This window comes from Mesoplodon bidens (assembly GCF_964165515.1).
Source record: "Mesoplodon bidens genome assembly, chromosome: 2".
NCBI lineage: Eukaryota > Metazoa > Chordata > Mammalia > Artiodactyla > Ziphiidae > Mesoplodon > Mesoplodon bidens.
This window is the reverse complement of record NC_138177.1, coordinates 186,895,550-186,913,242: the sequence shown is the minus strand read 5'-3', so window position 1 is coordinate 186,913,242 and position 17,693 is coordinate 186,895,550. Positions and strand designations below refer to the sequence as shown.

The window sequence follows — 17,693 nt, the reverse complement described above, 5'->3', positions numbered from 1 at the left end:
CGGTTGTCAGGACCGTGAGGAAGAGGAAAAGCCAAGGAGGGCAAGGAGCACCCTCACCTGCTCTCAGCACCGGTGGTGGTGATTTGGGATCAGGGCTTGCAAGCAGCAGAAGGTTCCAAGCTGGTGGTGTACCACTCCTGAAAAGGTGGGGGGCGCTGGGCAGGCCCTGACAGCCCTAACGGGATCCCAAGGTTAGGAGCCCAGGCAAGGAAGGGTGGAACCCCCAGGCGATTGGCCAGCGGGCCCCAGGGACAAGCCGGCCTGGTGGGGGCAGTTGTAGCAGGAGCAAAGGCCCTGAGGTCAAGGGGGTGTCAGCATCACTTAGGAAGTGTGGCGACTAGGCGGGTGGCAGAGGAGGGGAGGAGGGGAGCCGGCAGCCCAAGCTAGGACGGCTAAGAGGGAAGAGCTGGTTATCACGTGGGCTCCCAGCTCCGCCCCTCTGGGGTCCCCCTCCGGGCCGCGGGGCGGGTGGGACCCGTTCCACCCGCTTCTCTAGCTCCGAGCTCCTCCCCCCAGGGTGCGGGGAGTGCAGCCCCTCCTCCCCCAGGACGGAGGCGGAGCTGGAAAGGTTCTTGGGAGGAAAGCACCCAGACGAATAGGACACATAATCAATCACTTTCCGCGCCGCTCGGACCAGGGCCGCCTGGCGCCTTCGCCCTCCGAGCCCGTGATGTCGCGTGAGCCCCTCGTCCTGAAGCCCGGCGCCCTGTGGAACTGGTGCAACCTCCCAGCACCGTAGCGAGACCTGAGGGCGCGGCTCCTTTTAAGGGAGCTCGGGAGGGGCGTGGCCTCTAGGGTGGGCGGGGCGGTGCCCCGGTGGGCGGGGCTCCGGTGGGCGGATCCTCGAGGTGGGCGGGGCCTCCTCCGTGCGGCCGGAGCACCCTGAGCCCAGCAGACATGACCTCGCGCAGGTGAGCCCGGCCGCCCGGTGGCCAGAAGCCGGGACCCCACCACGTGCGGTTCCGGCCGACGGGCGCGGACAGGGGGTGCGGGCGAGATGCTCCCCGGGGCGCCTCCTGCTCCAGATCGGTGGCGCTCAGGCCTGACCTTCTGACAGCCGCCCCCTTCCACGCGTCCCGGGCCAGCGAGGCCCAGCCTCACCCCGGCGGGTGGATAGGACTCTTTCCGATTGGGGCCTGGGTCTGGGTGGGGGGGTCAGAGGTACCCTGACCCTACGGAATGGATGGTGCTCTCGGGTGGCAGTGGCTGGAGCCTAGAGTGGGCAGCACGTGTCAGGTCAGTAACAGACCCTCTCTCTCTCACTCCCCTGGACTCCTTGCCTTGTTCCAGGCTCGCTTTGGGCCACCAGAGATGTGTTACACCTGGCGGGGTCCCCCCTTTCCCCAGTCCTGAAACTGGGGCCATCCTGGAGGCTCTGGTCTCCCCCTCTAGTCGTGGCCCCTTGACCTGCAAGGACCAGCCCTCCCTTGACAGGCTCACCCACCCCCCGCCCCGACCCTCCTAAGGACCAGGTTTAGGGGTGAGCTTCCTGGCAGGGGTGTGTGTGAGACCCGGGACAGGGCTCAAGTCAAGCCAGCTTCTGGCCTCCGTGAAGAGGGAAGACAGGACGTGTACAGGAAGGGGCCCTTCCTGCCCTTTCCACCAGCCCCCCCACCCACCCCGGGGTGTGCACACACTCCTGTGAGCTCAGACCCCAGCTGGATGTGGACATCAGTGGCGAGCCGCAGTTGTGAGACGCCTGTCGCCACTTCCTGGCACATCTGGAACACCCCCCTCTGGGGCTTGGTGAGGCTGGAGGTCACAGGGAGGGTCGCCCTAAGACCCCGAGTGACTCCCTAGATCAGTGAGGGGGCTGGACAAGACCCGATCTGCGGGGCCAGGGCAGCGCGGCAGCGGTGGGGGCTCCAGAATCCCTAAGGGCTGTGGTGTGGCTGGCACGGCGGCCTGCGGCAGGGCCGAGGGCCTGCTCAGGCTCAGGAACAGTGGAGGTGGGTTGGGTCTCCAAGAACCTGTCAGCCCCAGAGCCCTGTGATTCCCAGGTTTAACATCCAGCTGGAGCTCAGGCAGGAGGATGTTTCGGGGTCTGCCTGGAACCACCCCTCCGGCTCCACGCGGCCTCACTCCTTCTTGTCCCCCAGGCAAGTTCTGGTGCTCAGAAAAGGTCACGTCCGTGTCATGTGCATGTGACCCTGGGCCAGCCTGGGAAAGCCCCGGGTGCGGCTCTGCCCGCCCTCGCCAACCCTCCCCGCCCCACCCTGTGATGACCATCTGGACTGTCACTCCTCTGGCCCCTGGGTCCCTGCCCACACCCCTATCAGGCCTGGGCAGGCCCAACCAAATCCCAAGCGAAGCCCATCCCCCTACACCTGCCCCCACCCTGTGGCGCCTTCCCATCGCCCTGTGGTTTGTGGGTCAACGGGCCCCGTCATCGGCACCACTCGCCCCAGGACTCCAGCGCTGTGGGCAGGGCTGGGCGCAAGTCCTGCCTAGGGCTGTTGTTTGATGTGTTGATACTGGTGCTTGGGAAGGAGCCGGGTCCTACGGGGAGCTGCTGCGCACCCTCGAGCTCCCGCCCGGTTCCAGATTCGGTTCTGCATAGACAGGACAGGCCTTGGTTCAGGTTCCTCTGGGACCAGGAGGGGCTGGGGGCGGGGGGATGGAGAAGAACACTGACTGTGCTCTGGGGTCCCCAGCCCCGGAGTTCCAGCCTGGGACCCTCCCCACTTGTCTGTGTATCTCCCACCATCATGACAATGTCTTCCCTGCAGGTGTGTCCAGCCCCTGTACCATGTGTGTAAGCATGTCGACAGGCCATTCATGGGTCTCCCAGGGTCCCAGGGTTGGAGCTGTGCCATCTACATTTGGGACACCAAGGCCACACAGAAAGCTGGACCAGACAGTGGCCAGTGGGCTCAGGCTGGGCTGTTCTTGGGCTCCGGAGCACTGACTGGACTCAGCTTGGCCTTGACAGGCCCAGGCTGTTAGACCCATGGGGAGCCCAGTGTGCCCTGCCCACCTCACCTGCCCCTCTCCCAGGCCTGCCTGACCATGTGACCAGGGCAGAGCTGAGTCACCGACCTGCCACCGAGCAGGGAGCCCTTTGGCACAGAAGTGACCCTGGTGTGGAGACTGGAGATGGGACCACCTCGTCCCACCCCTCAGCCAGGGGCCGCCGGCTGCGCCAGCCTGTGGACAACTGGCTCCACCGCTGGGCCTGGTCGGGGGAGCGAGGCCTACCTCGACCTGGGGTTGCAGCTGCTGTGGTGTGAGCTGCTGTGGCCTCTCAGGATGCCCCCCCCACCCCGGAGATTTCCACCCGATAGACCCGGGGCGGCTTTCGGGGAGGAGAGCGGGACGGAAAGTGTGAGCGGGAGCCCCAGAAAGGACGAGCGACGCGCCCCTCCCCCCGCTCCGCGGCTCTGCTGCGGGGCCTCCCCCCTCTGCCCCTGGTCCCACGCTCTGGGCATCGCCCATCTTGGACTGGCGTCTGAGGCTGCTGGGACTGGGGGAGGCGGCATCTGGGCACAGGATGTGGTTCAGCAGAGTGGGTGGCCCCCGGGTGGGGGGGTCGGAGGCCTTCCTTTGGGTTCCAGTCCCCCACACACACACACTGCCATGTCTCTGACGGCACGAGGCCTTCGCCCTTTTCCTGGTGGCCTCGCCTCCTGTCCTGTGATTGGCCCCGGAGGGCATCATGTGGCAGCTCCTCCCCATGGAAGCCTTCCCTGGCAGCTTCATCTGCTGGACCACTCGACCAAATCACCCCCAGGTCCCACTCCTCTAGAGCCAGCGCGGGAGGGAGCTTGAGACCCCAGGCCCAAAAAGTGCCCAGGAAGTGCCTGGCTGGTGGTATCCCTCCTTCCCCCAGGGAGAGCTGGATAGGAGCTCTGGGTGGCCCTGGGCAGGTCACCTGAGCTTCTGGGCCTCTCTGAACCAGTACATGGACCCTGGGGAGCCACAGAGGTCAGAACAGAGCCTGTCCTCCCCGGGGCTCACGTCTGGTGATGAAGACACCGGGAGACAGGTAAACGCAGAAGCCTGTACGTGCCCGTCTGCTGTTGCACGTGCCACACGTGGAAGGTGGGGCAGTGATGCAGCTGCAGTGTTGATGGCAGGGGCAGCGGGATGGTCAGGGAGGGAGTGTGAGCCGTGCCCCGTAGGGCCGGCTGGAGGTGGCCAGGTGAGGAGTGAGGTCAGTGAACAGAGAGATGGACAACGGGGGGAGGGGCTTTCTAGTGGGGGGTCCTTGAGGTGTGTGTGAGCGTCCTGGCAGCCACGCAGGACCACTGGCAAGGTTTAAACGGCTCTGATGTGCATTTTCTGAGAACCCTTCTGTCTGCCATGGCTCTGCTGAGGGTGAAGGATGAGGCCTCGAGGCCTGGAATCGATCCTGCTGTCCAGGCAAGAGCCGGTGGGCACTGGTCCCAGGGCGGTGGGAGAAGTGGTTGGTTCTGGGGTGTTTGGAAGTCAGGATAAGAGGGCACAGCGTTGGGAGAGTGCTGGGGAGTTGAGGGCAGGGACCTGAGTGATGGGCGGGCGGTGACCCCCTTCACTGAGTGAGGACTGCATAGAAGAACAGGGCTTCAGGGGCCCTATGAGGAGTTTCGAATTTTGCAAACGTTAAGATAGAGATGCTGTTACCTTTCAGACAGAGATACTGGAAAGAGTTGTGTCTATGAGCTTGAAGCTCAGAGCCCAGGTGGGGCTGGAGGTGTAGACAGTGCGTGGACGTGGAGACACGTGTAGGGCACAGGTGGTGGGGCTCCAACACCGCGGGGTCAGAAGAAGGAAGAGGACCCAGGCCGGCTGAGGTGGCAAAGCAGAGGAGTGTGGGGAACTCCCATGTGGAGTGCGTGCTTCTGGAAGGAGGCCTGACCACTGGTCCTGGGAGGCCGGGGGAGACCCTGAGAGCCCAGGGAGACAGGTCTGTGGGGACTCAGGCGCAGATGGGCAGTGTGGACCAGCATAGGCCACAACTTTCTGTGATGCTGGAAGTATTTCTTTCCCACCCGCAGTCGACAGCCTCCAGTGGCCACACATGGCTTTCAGCAGTGAAATGTGGCCACTGTGACCCAGGAACTGGGATTATGATTCTGCTGAATTTTAATCCATTCACCTGCACACCCCACGCCTGCCATGGACTGTGCATCAGACAGTGCGATGTAGACTGAGCACAGTGGTTCCTTGGAGGGGTCAGGAAGGAGCTGATGGCAGGGACGAAGGGGGCCCAGGAGAGGCAAGGGAGCGGCAGGAGGACCGGAGGAGGCGTGCAGGCTGGCTTTTACGCAAGAGATGTGATCTGATTCCCATTCCAGAAAGATCTCTCTCAATGGGGCGAGACGGTACTGGGTCAGCTGTGGGGCGGGGCAGGGTCTGCCCAGGGCACAGCAGCCCCACCCCATTTGTGCGCGGGTTATGACTGTGAACAACTGGGCGGGGCCTGGGGGGTCGCAAGGCAGCAGAGCTGGAGTCGGGGGCCCCAGTTTCCCACTGGATGCAGGATGGGGCAGGACTACCCCCAACACCGTGTGTCACCTGCGCAGTGAGCCAGGGACACACCTCTGAACCAGAGATCCCAAACCCTTCCTGCAGTGACCTTTGGGAGACACAGTGTTGCCAATGGAAGGCCAGTTACTGTGTCACAGTGTCCCTCTGGGGGATCGTGCAGGGACCCTGCTCTGAGACGCTCTGGGCCCACCGCACGAGTATGATTTAATACCAGGCCCAGAAATTCCTGGGAGACGCACGGAGACAGAAGCCACCGGGGTAAAGTTAACAGCAGTCATGACCTCAGCCGTGGGCTCATGTGCAATCCTGATGAGGTCCCCCTGCCCCGTCCCCCCATCTCCTGCGGGAGGCTGTGAAGGTCAGTCCCAGGGCGGTGGCAGCGGCAGGGGTGGGGTTGAGTCCCTCTCAGCCTGGACCCCCAGCAGAACAGATGGTGACTCTCTGGGCTCGCCCAGCACCCACCACCCGTTCGTAGGTCACTCACTTCTGAATTCAAGTATGTTTGTTAATGCCCAGGCTCTGTTTTCAACCCTGCCGTACACACTGCCCTTGTGGAGCTTAAATCAAGGAGATAGACTACAAGCCAATAAATATGTAACATATGTCCAGAAGGTGACCAATACTGTGAAGAAAAATAAAGCAGAATAAGTGTCTAAGAGTGAGGGGAGAGGGTCCCTCTGTCACTCAATGTGGGCCGGGAGCAGAGAACAGCTGGGGCAGCGGCCCTGAGGGGCACGGCCTGGTGGGGGTGAGGGGCCGGGACTGGCAGGCGGCAACGGGGTGGGGGGCGCTCTCGGGGGTGACGGGCCTGTGGGCTGTGCTCTTGTTCCGGGGGTGCTGACCCAGTGACTGGCGTGCCATGCTGGGGTCCCTCGGGAGAGGGTGGTGGCCAGGACCGGGAGGGGCGGTGAAGGTTGGGGGGGGCCACCAGGGTCTGCTGCTGGGCTGTAAAGGGAGGAAGGGAGCCCTGGGTGGCTGTGGGGGGTCCCGAGTGCCTTCAGCTGAGCTGGGACGCCCGGTGGGCGGTGGGCGGGGGGAGAGACGGCCGAGGGCTTGAGCTGAGGTTCCTGCTGGTGTCCTTGTGGGGGCTCTGGAGGGGGTCTGCCCTCCCCACCTGCCACTGTGGGACAGTGTCTGCCCGTCTGTGTCCCCTGTGCCCCCCCAACGCCCCCTCCTTCCCCACGGACCTCAGACCCTGTGGTCACGGCTCAAGGACGGTGGTGAGTGCAGGGCAGCCCCAGCAGCCATTGTGGGTGTGGTCAGGACTGCCCAGTGATCCTGGCTCTCTCGTCACCAACTTGCTGTCCTCATTCCAGGTGGTTTCATCCCAACATCGGCGGGGTGGAGGCGGAGCAGCTGCTCCTGTCCAAGGGCCAGCACGGGAGCTTCCTGGCAAGACCCAGCAAGAGCCGCCCGGGGGGCTTCACACTGTCCGTCAGGTGGGTGAGTGGTGCTGCCAGGTGTGGACAGGTCCCGAGGTCCCGCAAGACTTCAAGGGGTTGGAACACCCTCAGCTGGGGGCACAGCTGGGGATCAGGCTCCCCAGTCCTTCCAGAGGGGGTGGGCAGTGAGGACCCCTGCTGGGGATGAGATCTTCGGGGGGCGTCTGGCATTCCTGGCCAGGTGGCCTCTGGGCAGGAGGGGACTTAGAGAGGCCCTCAGGGAGGGCTCCGTGAGGTGGGCTTCGGCAGGGCCTCCCTCCCACCCTCTGAGGGGCCTCAATGGCCGGGACTGTGCCCCCATCTCCTGGGGATGCCGCCCACTGGGGGTCTCACTGGAGCCCTGAAAGGGCCAATGTGCGGGGAGGATGGGCAGGAGGGGTCGCAACCAGCAGAGTGGACAGCCGGATCCGTGTCCACCTGGGTGAGGCGGGTCAGTCTGGGGTCTGGGGAGGGGTCTGCCCGAAGGGCTCCAGATCCTTCTGGGTTTTCTACTAAACCTGGGCAGCAGGCGGGATGAGGTTAGCCCTCAGGATGGACTTCCCTCACCTTGGAGACACGGACATTCTCCCCTGGGGCCTCCCAGGCCACACTGGGACACCTGGGGAAGCAGTCTCGGGGCCCCAGTCCCCCATCCTCTGGAGCCCCTGGGCAGGTGGTCTGGAGTAAGGCAGAGTCTGTCTGGAGAGGCTGCCCCAGCCTCAGCCTCCAGGCCAAGGGAGAGTCAGGCCTGTGATCGACAAGCCCAAGCTTGGCTGCCCCGGGGCAGTGGGGGTGGGGTGCCCACCACCCAGGGTGGGGCCCGGACACTGGCTGGACGGGGAGCTGCAGAGGGGAGGGGCCTGGCCTTGGCTGTGCTGTTCGTGGCAGGGGGACAGCAGAAGCTGAGATCTCAGGGCAGGAAAACCCCAGGGACTGTTCGGGAAGCTGAGGGTGGTGATGGGAGCTGCAACCCCCAACGGCGGCTGGCGCACCGGCCCTTCCAGGCGCCACAACGAGGTGACCCACATCAAGATCCAGAACACAGGCGACTACTACGATCTGTATGGAGGGGAGAAGTTCGCGACGCTGGCCGAGCTGGTGCAGCACTACACAGGCCAGCGCGAGGGGCTGCTCCGAGAGCGTGGCGGGGCCCCCGTGGAGCTCTGGCACCCGCTGAGCTGCCAGGACCCCACGTCGGAACGGTAAGCAGCTGGGTCTGCATCTAGCCAGGCATCTGTGTCTGCACAGGTGTGCGTGCGAGTGACCGAGGGGGCAGGGGCCGCTGGGCATGGCCTCTGGGTATCCTCTGCCCCCAGGACTCAGGGTCAGGCTCGGGCACAGCTGTGGCAAAGCGGAGGGAGCGTCCTGCACCCCCTCCCCTGGGGCTCTGGCCTCGTTCCTTCCAGGTCCCAGGCACCAGCCACAGGGGTGGGTGCGGGGTGGGAGGGCTGCAGACAGCCTGCCCCCTGCCCTCCTGGCTGGTGACTTGGGGAGAGCAGGTTCCCCCAGCCTCGGTTTCCCCATGTGCACTGCGGAGGTCTGAGCCAGCTGCAGCTGCCGAGGAAGCAGGGTGGGGCTGGCCTGGGGAGACCATCCTGCCCCTCCTTGCTGAGGACGAGGCTGCCACCTGGTGGTCAACGTGGGGCACTGCAGAGCCCGCCTGTCCTGCCTCCTGCTGCTTTCTGGGTCGGAGGAGGGTCGGAGAGGTGGGCAGGGCTGACGGAGGCTGGCCTGGGTGCGGGTGCTGCCTGGGCCCCCGAGGTCTGGGTGGGTCTGTGCCTCTCTCGGTATCTGTCTCAGAGCCTTAGGCTACATGTGGGTCTGTGCCCCTCACCTGGCCAGGCCAGGGCCCCTGGTCTCACCTGTGCCGTCCCGGGCCAGGTGGTACCACGGGCACCTGTCTGGCAAGGAGGCCGAGAAGCTGCTGATGCAGAAGGGGCGTCCGGGCAGCTTCCTGGTTCGGGAGAGTCAGAGCAAACCTGGGGACTTCGTGCTCTCAGTGCTCACACAGCAGCTGGGCAGGGCAGACCGCCAGGCACGCGTCACCCATGTCATGATCCACTTCCAGGTAGGAGGCAGTGGCCGGGGTTGGGGGGTGACCCAGGGGAGGGGGCACCACCGGCCGCTCACTGCCGCACCCACAGCCAGATGGGAAGTACGACGTGGGAGGTGGCGAGCGGTTTCACACCCTGGGAGATCTGGTGGAAGGCTACAGGAAGAACCCTCTGGTGGAGAGGTCGGGGACCGTAGTGCACCTCCAGCAGGTACGCCCCTGGGCACCTGAACCTTGGGCTCTGAGGGGGCTTCTCCACCTGGGGGGGCAAGGGATTCTGGCACGGCCCCACCCGGGAAAAAGGACACCAGGCTGGCGCAGGGTGGCCGAGGGCAAGGGTGTGGGGGCCGGGGCACTGTGGGGTCCACTGGACCCTGCTGAGCTTGGACGCGGGCCTCTCCCTGCCAGCCCCTCAAGACCACGAGAATCAGCGCCACAAGCATTGAGAGCCGTGTGCGGGAGCTCAGCGAGGCCATGGATGCCAGCGAGAAGGCCAAGCTGGGCTTCTGGGAGGAGTTCGAGGTGCCAGGCTGCTGCCCACTCCCCCCAACCCGGCCCCGACTCCCATCCTCTGGGGCTGTGGCAAGGGCCAGCAGAGGGGTGTGGGTCAGGGGGTGTGGGTGTTGAGGGCTCCGGGGAAGGGTTGGGGCCACGGGCCAAAGCCCCACTTCCCCCAGATGCTGCAGCAGCAGGAATGCCGGCTCCTGTATCCCCGGAAGGAGGGCCAGCGGCTGGAGAACAAGCCCAAGAACCGATACAAGAACATCCTCCCCTGTGAGGCCAGGGCCTGGGGCCACATGGGGGGCCAGGGCTCCATTCACCACATTCACGGGCCCATCTGGCAGAGGGGTCCTGGGGGGTGAAGGCAGGGGTCATTCCCCATCAGTGGTGTGATGCCCCCTCTTGCCCTTTTGTCCTTTGTCTCTGCTCACCACGGGTCAGCGGGCCAGGAAGCAGGTGGGGTCCACGAGCATCCCCTCTGCCCTGGAGACCGAAGCAGCTTCTTCCCTTCCCAGTTGATACCACCCGTGTCATCCTTCGTGATGTGGAGGACAGCGCGCCTGGAGCCGACTACATCAACGCCAACTACATCAGGGTGAGTGTGCATGAGGTGTGGGTGGCCAGCTGCATGCGTGGCCCCGCGTGGATCAAACACCAGTCACCCCATCCCCCAAAATAATGAGCCTGGAGCTCGTGAAGTGATCTGTGGACCTTGGCAAGACAGTAGATATTCAGGGGCACAGTCAGATATTCAGGGTGCAGCAGTCCACAAGGGGTACTCAGAAGGGTCCTCAGAGCCTGCTGGACTAAATATTGGTTCTAAGACCCTCCCACCCTCGGCAGACTGGGTGTGAGCCGCTGGGCTACTTTGCATATCATTTGCATCAACTTGCATTGGTCCTCTGGCACTTTAATTCCTGGAAACAGCAGGCAGTTGACCCTACCTCCTTTCAGAGTGACCCAGAGGAGAAGCCAGGCCGTGGACCAGGAAAGGTGTACATCGCCACCCAGGGCTGTCTGCCAACTACGGTGGCTGCCTTCTGGGCCATGGTGCACCAGGAGAACACGCGTGTCATCGTCATGACCACCAGAGAGGTGGAGCGAGGCCGGGTAGGGGCTCAGGATCGTGTTCCTCCCCTCCTCCTGCCGTTTGCCCCACTGGACCGGTGCTGGTGCTGGCCCAGCCTTGCTTCTTCAGTCTTAGGGGTGCTGGGGGAGCAGGGAGGGCACTGAAGAGACCCCGTGTGTGTCCCACAGGGCAGAGGGGCAAGGGTGCTGGTGGTCTTCCAGTATGGCTGATGCCATGCCCCCACCCTCCCAGAACAAGTGTTTCCGATACTGGCCAGAGCTGCATGGCAGCCAAGAGTATGGCCGCCTGCGTGTGTGCAACGTTGCTGAGCACCAGGCCCAGGGCTATTGTGTGAGGGAGCTGCAGGTGTGGCGGGCAGACCAGGTGAGACTGGAGGGCAACGAGACCTGTGGGGCCAGGGTCAGAGTGGTCGGGAAGTCCCCGGGTCTGCGCTGGGGTGAGGAGGCCCTGGGCTGGCCCTGCCTCCACCCGACCCCACTGGCCCTGGTGGCTTCCACGTCCCTCAGTCCAGTGGGCACAGGCTTGGCGTGGGCTCTGCTGGGCAGTGTTCCCAATCGGGCACGTTCTCAGCCACAATTGCCTGGCTCCAGGGCGGCCTCACACCCACATGCACCTCTCCCTCCGGTCCTTCCCTGGGCCGTCTCAGCACCTTCGGCCTCCTTTGTATGTTAGTGGCGCCCATTCCTGTCCCAGGCACAGATCCCTCCTGGCCAGTTCCCTTTGTCTAACCACCTGGGGGGTCCTGCCAGCCTCTGCATTTGGCCTTTCCCAAATAGAATTCACTTCCCAGAAAGCTGCTCCCTCCCCCAGACGTCTTTCTTCCTTTCCCCGGGCACCTGAGCCTCCTGGGGGCCATCTGGGGGTCCCCCAAGCCCTGAATCCCATCTTTTCCTCCCACTCCCTCTTGCTCTGTCTGGGCCCCGCTGGTCACTCCTGGCAAACCCCACCGCGCCACAGCCTGCCTCCTCCCGGTTCAGTCCCTGGGCCCCTCCCCACCGAGGGTCACAGCAGCGTCAGTCCCCGACACTGCGCGGGGCGCCTGGGACCTGCCCAGACCCCCCCCCCCCCGGTTGGCGCTCACCAGCCCGCCCTGCCCAGGAGGAGTCACCGCGCACAGTGACGCACTGCCAGTACTTCGGCTGGCCGGACCACGGGGTCCCGGCCGAGCCCACCGGCGTCCTTGGCTTCCTGGACGAGGTGAACCGGGCCCAGAGCAGCATGCCAGGGGCCGGACCCATGGTAGTGCACTGCAGGTGCGACCAGGGACGGGGCGGGGCTGGCGGCACAGGTGCCACCGGGGAAGGGGCCACGGCTTTGTCCCACCAACTGGCCACAGGCCTCCTGGTCCGTCCCCACAGCGCCGGCATCGGACGCACTGGCACAATCATTGTGATTGACATCCTGGTGGACGTCATTCGCAGGCAGGGTGAGCCACCCCAGGCAGGCCCCGCCCCGCAATCGAGCCCCGCCCCTCCCATCTAGCCCCGCCCCGGGTACCTGCCCCTCCCCTTCCATCTAGCCCCGCCCTCCTGCAGTTGCCGGCCCCGCCTATTTCATCTGGCCCTCCCACCTCCTCCCTGCCTCACCGCCCCGCCCTGAGCTCGCTCATCCCCAGGGCTGGACTGCGACATCGACGTCCCCAAGACGATCCAACATGTGCGGCGGCAGCGCTCGGGGATGGTGCAGACCGAGGCGCAGTACAAGTTCGTGTACCTGGCGCTGCAGCGGTACATCCGGGGCGAGCAGCTACGCCTGCGCGAGCAGGTGGGGGCAGGGCCGGGCCGGGGCGGAACCTGCGGGGGCATCACCATGGTGACCAGCGGCCCCTCCCCTCAGCGCGAGCCGCACGAGGAGCGCGACTCCCTGAAGGTGGGCGCCTCGCCCTCCGACCCCGGCTGTAGCCCCGGACCCGCGCCGTCCCGGGCGCCGGCGGCGTGAGTGGGGCGTCGGGGACTGGGGTTGGGGGGGGCGGAGTCCCGGCAGGGAGGCCTCGGGGGCGTGGCCCGGGCGTGGGGGCGTGGCCCGGGCGAGGGGGCGGGATCGCAGGTGGCCCCCAGCCGAAGCCCGTCTCCGCCCGCAGCACCCCGGAGGCCTCCGGCCACGTATACGAGAACCTGCTGCGCCTCTGGCCGTGAGGGCCCCGAGTGCGCGCGCCCCGAGTGGGGCTGGAGCCGTGCAAGAAGGCGGGAGCCCAGCAAGGTCGGCCCTCGCGTTCCTCCAAAGGACTGTGTTTAGGACTGTGCAGACCGGCGCCCAGCCCGGATAGTTGCGGGGTTGGGGGGCGGGGGTCCCGGGTCTAGCCCCTCAGACCCTCCCTGACCAGGTCTGCACGTCCAGAAATGGTGAGGGAAGGTCAGGAGATCCGGTGTCCCTGCCCCTCCTGGAGGAGAGGAGGCAAGGCTGCAGGGCTGCGGTTTGTCTCAGTGTGGGAGGCTACCAGTGACGACCTGCACGGCGCAGTGACTATGTGTGACCTTGTGTGTGCCACACGTTTGAGTGTCAGCCTGTATGTGGGACTCGAGTGACCAGCAAGTGAGTGCCAGTCTGTGGTCACCAGCGTTTGTGCCCCTCTCCCCTGCATCCTGCATGCCCCCCACCCCTTCAGAGCTGCTTTTCAGCCCTGCCCACAGCTGTGGTCTAGGACGTGGCCCAGGCAGTGGCTCAGTCCCTGCCGTGTCCAGGCCTAGCCCAGACCGTCACATTGCGGTCACGTGTAGACATGTTTGTTGAATGAGAGAATATGTGACGTGCTCGTGTGACCACGGTGATGAGGGCGAGGTTCCGTGTGTGCCTGCCTGGTTTGTGATGGTGTGATGTCACTGGCTTGTGGTCCACCACAAGCTGCACCCTCCCATCACGGATGTCCCTGTGGCTTTGTGGTCTCCTCAGTAAAATGCCTTCTTCTCAGTTCTGCGTCTTTGTCGGGGCCTGGAGAAAGGGAGCATGTGGGTCCCCACGACTGGGCCCAGCTTCCCCAGGGTGTCCCTGAGCCAGAGGCCCAGCTGGTAGGAGCAGGAAGTCCTGGGCTTTGGGGTGAGGGGTGAGGAGGCTGGACCTGTGCGAGCCGGGACCGGCCTGGCCTCTCTGCCATGCCAAGCTGGTGGTGCAGGATTCCTGGGGCTAAGGGCAGAACCGGGTGGGGGAGGGGTGGGGTTTGGCAGGACTCCTGCCCGCCCTTGCGACACTCGCTTCACCAGCCAGGCCTGGCCCGGGAGGGTCTGCTGGAGGAACCTGAGGTCTGTGGGTCTTCAGGACACGCTGGTTGTCGCCAGCCCCGCTTCTGTGCACACTTGGGCTTCGGTTCCCGGGGCCACGGGGTCCTGCGGCCCTCCAGTCAGGGTTCCAGGCAGGACTGTGGGGCCGTGACTTCTGGGGGATGCGGCCTGGTGTGACCATGGTTGGGGCTGGGGAGGAGGGCTCTGGACCAGGCCAAGGCCCCACACCAGTCCCGCCTGCCCCAGGTGCTCCAGGCCCTCCCCATCTCCCTGGGAGAGCCTCACGGCCCCGGGGGCAGCCAAGTCCAGAAGCACCACAGCCCATCCACAGCCCAGAGGGGACCCTCTAGAACCTGCGGCCATCCACCCTAGGTGCTGCTGGGAGTGCAGTCCAGTGGGGGGTGTCCTCTGGATTGAGGGTCTTTGCGGAAGGGGCAGACTGGGGGCTTTTCTGGAGGGAGAGGCTTAATGGTGCAGGAAAGAGGACACAGAGGGTGAGGACCCGTTACCACTGCGAGTACAAAGTAATGTATTTAAAACTGTACAGTTCAGGAGGGTGGGCTGGGCTCCCCGCCACTGCCCTCTGTCCCCCTGGCCACCCAAGGGGAGGGGCCAGCCCTGCCTGGGGAAGGGAGGAGCCGTGGGCGAAATGTGAAAATAAAAGAAAGATGGCGAGCCCGCTCCCTTTTCAGCAAGGGGCTGGTCTTGCGGGCGATTCACAGTGTGTACGGGGAGGGGGCCTCGCCAAGCTCCCTCCTGGACCTCAGTCTCCCCATCTGCAAGATGGAAGTTTGGAGGGCGGCCTCTGGGGCCCATAGGGATCTGTGATCCCTGGGAGCTCGGGGGACCATTTTGTCCACCCGATAGGAGCCAGGCCCAGAGAGCGGGGGGCAGGTGTGCCGAACCGGGTATGGGTTCCTCAGAGATCCCAGGGGGCTCCTCTGGGATCCCGGGGGTGGGGGTGGTAACCCTAGTTGTCAGCCAGGGACCCAAGCGAGAAGGTGGTGGCGGCTGTGGCGGCGGCGGGGGGCGGCCGGGGGAGGCAGTGCAGGCTCCCGGTCCTGAGCGCGCACTGCACGGGCCAGAGCACCACGCAGAAGAGCACAAACAGCAGCACCGCGATGAGTGCCGCGCGCTTCCAGTCGCTGCGGTGCGCCCAGCAGCGGGCCAGGCAGCCCCGACGGCGGGCAGGGCCCGGGGTGGGCACGGGCGCTGTGGGCGTGGCGGGCTTGCTCGGGCTCACGTCCACATACACGAAGCCAGGCGCCGCAGGGCCAGGCGCAGAAGGCGGCAGGCGGCAGCACAGCTTGGTGCCCTCCAGCCACACGGGCTCTTCCCGCCGCAGGTGTGCCGGCATCCGAGCCTGCAGCTGGCGGCTGGTGTGCAGCGCGGGGGCCCCGGCAGCGGGCATGGCCGTGGGCCGCCGGCAGAACGGGCAGGGCACGGCCTCGCTACCCGGCTGGCCTGTGGGCTGGGTGGCTGCCATCCGTGCAAGGCACTCCAAGCAGAAGACATGGGTGCAGGAGAGCTCCTTGGGTGTCTTGAAGATGTTGTCGTAGCCCGAGAAGCAGATGGAGCACTCCAGAGGGGAGGCCACTTTCTCTGATCCAGGGGTGCCAGGGGACCTGGGGCTGCCGGCCGAGCCGGGGGACCTGGGCACTGTGGCTGTGGGTCTGCTCCTGCCGGCAGGCGGCGTAGCCGTGTGCCACACCTGCGGGCCTGATGACATGGTTCTGGGCTGTGGGACAAACAGAGACCCCTGTGAGTGACCTCGATTGCCCCTTTCCTGCAAGGTCTGTCTGTCGCTGTCTCCCTGTCCCTTTCTTGCATCACCCAGAGATTCCGGGAAGGACACTGCCCATCTGCAGGCACCCCCACCAAGTCCCACCTGTCCCTGGCTCAAGGTCTTTCTGCTCAAGTTGTAACCCTGCGCTCCCCAGCCCCTCACCTGCTGAGTCAGGGCTCAGCATCCTGGGGTGTCCCAGCCTGCCTGGGCCCTGTGGACCACTGCTCTGTAGACTCCTCCCACCAGCCCTGGCCTACCTGGACGTGCCACTGGGCAGAAATAAAGGTGATGATGACAATGGCCCACAACAGTTACTATTTACATCGGGGCTCTGCCGGGGTGGGCCCTGGGCACGTGATACAGAACAGCCACGGTGCAGAAGAGGCAGCTCAGAGGCTGGGGTGACAGCCAGTGGGACCCGGGCTCTCACGGGAGGAGTGTGGCTCTGGGTCAGGTGGAGTGGGTTTGAACACAGATCCCAGTGTGGGCGGCCGATTTGGTTGGCGCGCACCCGATCTGCGGGCAGTTGTGTGAGGGTGGGTGCCAGGCCTGGCTGGGTGAGGGTTGGGACTCTGGATCTAGAGCCGGCCTGAGCTGGATGCGCTGCGGGAGACTGGAGGGCCTGAGCAAGCCTGGTGGCCGTGGCCCGAGGAGGCGGTTTGTCTCCCAGCTACGGCCTGAACCTGCAGGGCCACCTGATGCTGGCCCTCAGGGCCTGGAAGTGCTCCTCAGCCTGTGGCCAGGGGAGCGGGGGGGCGGGGTGCTGGACGAGCCCCAGCCACCGTCTCTAGGCCGGCCCGCCCCCGGGGAGGGTCACACCAGCCACAGCTGCCGTCGGGAGGCAGTGGGACGTCCTCCCCCTCGCCTGCTGCCCCTTCACGGGGCCCAGGCCTCCTCCCCAGGCGGCCACGTGGCTCCCGCTTGGGGGAGGGCAGGTAAGGGGCTGACTCGCCCTTCACCTTCACGACGGACAGGGGAGGCCAGGGCCTTGGGAAGACGCCGGCCACGTGACCCCATGGAGCCCGGGAGGCCCCCCAGGGGTGACCTGACCCTGACGTGCTGGTCAGTCCAGGAGGGATGGTGGGGTGACTTCGCAGGGACGTGCCACGAAGGCTCAGGTGTTGCTGCCTCCTGACGGGGACTGCTGTGAGTCACGGTGACATCACCGTGATGTCACCAGTGCCCCGGCATGGCAGCATGAGATGTCATCACGTTTGGTGCCAGCAGTTGCCGCAGGCCAGGCCGCAGCCTCAGCAGGGTCTGGGGGTGCTGCGGGCTGTCCTCCCCCAGCCAGCTCACCCCACATAACCGGTTCCTTGGCATGGAGGCCCCACCCCTCTGAGGAGGTGCCCCACCCTGAGCCTGTACAGGTGAGAGGTGAGTGCCAGCTGAGCCGGCCTTACCTGGTAGCCGGGGTCAGCGGGGCCCGGGCACGACCCTCTTGGCTGGCACGGCCAGGTTGAGGCCCCGAGCTCACTCGTCCGGGCAGCGCTGGGTCCTTCCCCTCCAGGCCAGGCCGGCCTGTGCACTGCCTGGCCGCTGTTCCTCACGAGGGCCGCCGGGGGGCGGGGGGGCGGGGGGCGGGTGTGTGTCCTCCTCCAGGTGTAGAGCGCTGTCTGAGGCAGGTGTCAGTCCTCTGGGCGTGGGCTCCCGGCAGGTGTATTTATACGCTTGCTCGGGATCATGCTGGCCAGGGGCGCGGCCCGCTTCCAGGATTGGCTGGCCTCCTGTCCTGTCCCTGGCAGGCTGGGCAGCCAGCCGAGGGCGGGGAGTCAGAAGTGAGAGGTCTGGGGTGGAGCCTGGGGTGGGGCTGGGGGTCAGTAGGGATCTGTAGTCTGGGCAGGTCTGGGGGGGTGGCTGGATGCCTGGTTGAAAGCTCTCCCCTACCCCCATGGCCCCTGAGATGCTGGAGCAGCCCCTCCGGAAACAGATCTGCTCACCAACCCTGTTCCAGGTGGCGGCACCTGAGCTCCTGGGTGGGCCCCCCGGAGGGTCCCTGCCCCTCGCCCCAGCGCCCACCTCATCCGCGCGGCTGCCCCCACCGTAAGCAGCACCACCCGAACTGGGGCTTCTGCTGACCCCGCCCATCCCTCCCCACTTACAGCCTTTGGGGGCCTGGAGGGAACTCCCTGCTCTGGGTCCAGAGAGTGGGGTGAGG

At 65.6% G+C, this 17,693-nt stretch overlaps 3 protein-coding genes across 3 annotated transcripts in view; 2 read left to right on the top strand and 1 right to left on the bottom strand.

Moving 5' to 3' along the window:
- The window catches only part of AGRN (agrin), a 47,048-nt gene extending 33,542 nt beyond the window's left edge, over positions 1-13,506 (top strand). Inside the window, exons 34-43 of the mRNA XM_081218046.1 lie at positions 9,429-9,465; positions 9,621-9,717; positions 9,960-10,039; positions 10,399-10,554; positions 10,766-10,897; positions 11,633-11,787; positions 11,893-11,960; positions 12,150-12,261; positions 12,371-12,468; positions 12,615-13,506. Of these exons, the coding sequence (XP_081074172.1) occupies positions 9,429-9,465; positions 9,621-9,717; positions 9,960-10,039; positions 10,399-10,554; positions 10,766-10,897; positions 11,633-11,787; positions 11,893-11,960; positions 12,150-12,261; positions 12,371-12,401 (868 nt within the window). The 3' untranslated portion in view covers positions 12,402-12,468; positions 12,615-13,506. The remainder of the gene's footprint in view (positions 1-9,428; positions 9,466-9,620; positions 9,718-9,959; positions 10,040-10,398; positions 10,555-10,765; positions 10,898-11,632; positions 11,788-11,892; positions 11,961-12,149; positions 12,262-12,370; positions 12,469-12,614) is intronic.
- On the top strand, positions 898-8,250 carry LOC308612721 (tyrosine-protein phosphatase non-receptor type 11-like; the record flags this gene model as incomplete). Its single annotated transcript, XM_081225371.1, has 3 exons — positions 898-911; positions 6,786-6,908; positions 7,895-8,250. 3 exons carry the CDS (start codon positions 898-900, stop codon positions 8,094-8,096), a joined length of 339 nt encoding a protein of 112 aa, XP_081081497.1. The 3' UTR covers positions 8,097-8,250.
- Positions 13,507-14,298: 792 nt separating the features above from the next.
- On the bottom strand, positions 14,299-17,094 carry RNF223 (ring finger protein 223). The gene is made up of 2 exons (XM_081218074.1): positions 16,939-17,094; positions 14,299-15,487 (listed from the first exon to the last, which is right to left on the bottom strand). Exon 2 carries the CDS (start codon positions 15,476-15,478, stop codon positions 14,720-14,722), a length of 759 nt encoding a protein of 252 aa, XP_081074200.1. The 5' UTR covers positions 15,479-15,487; positions 16,939-17,094; the 3' UTR covers positions 14,299-14,719.
- Positions 17,095-17,693: the final 599 nt, after the last annotated feature.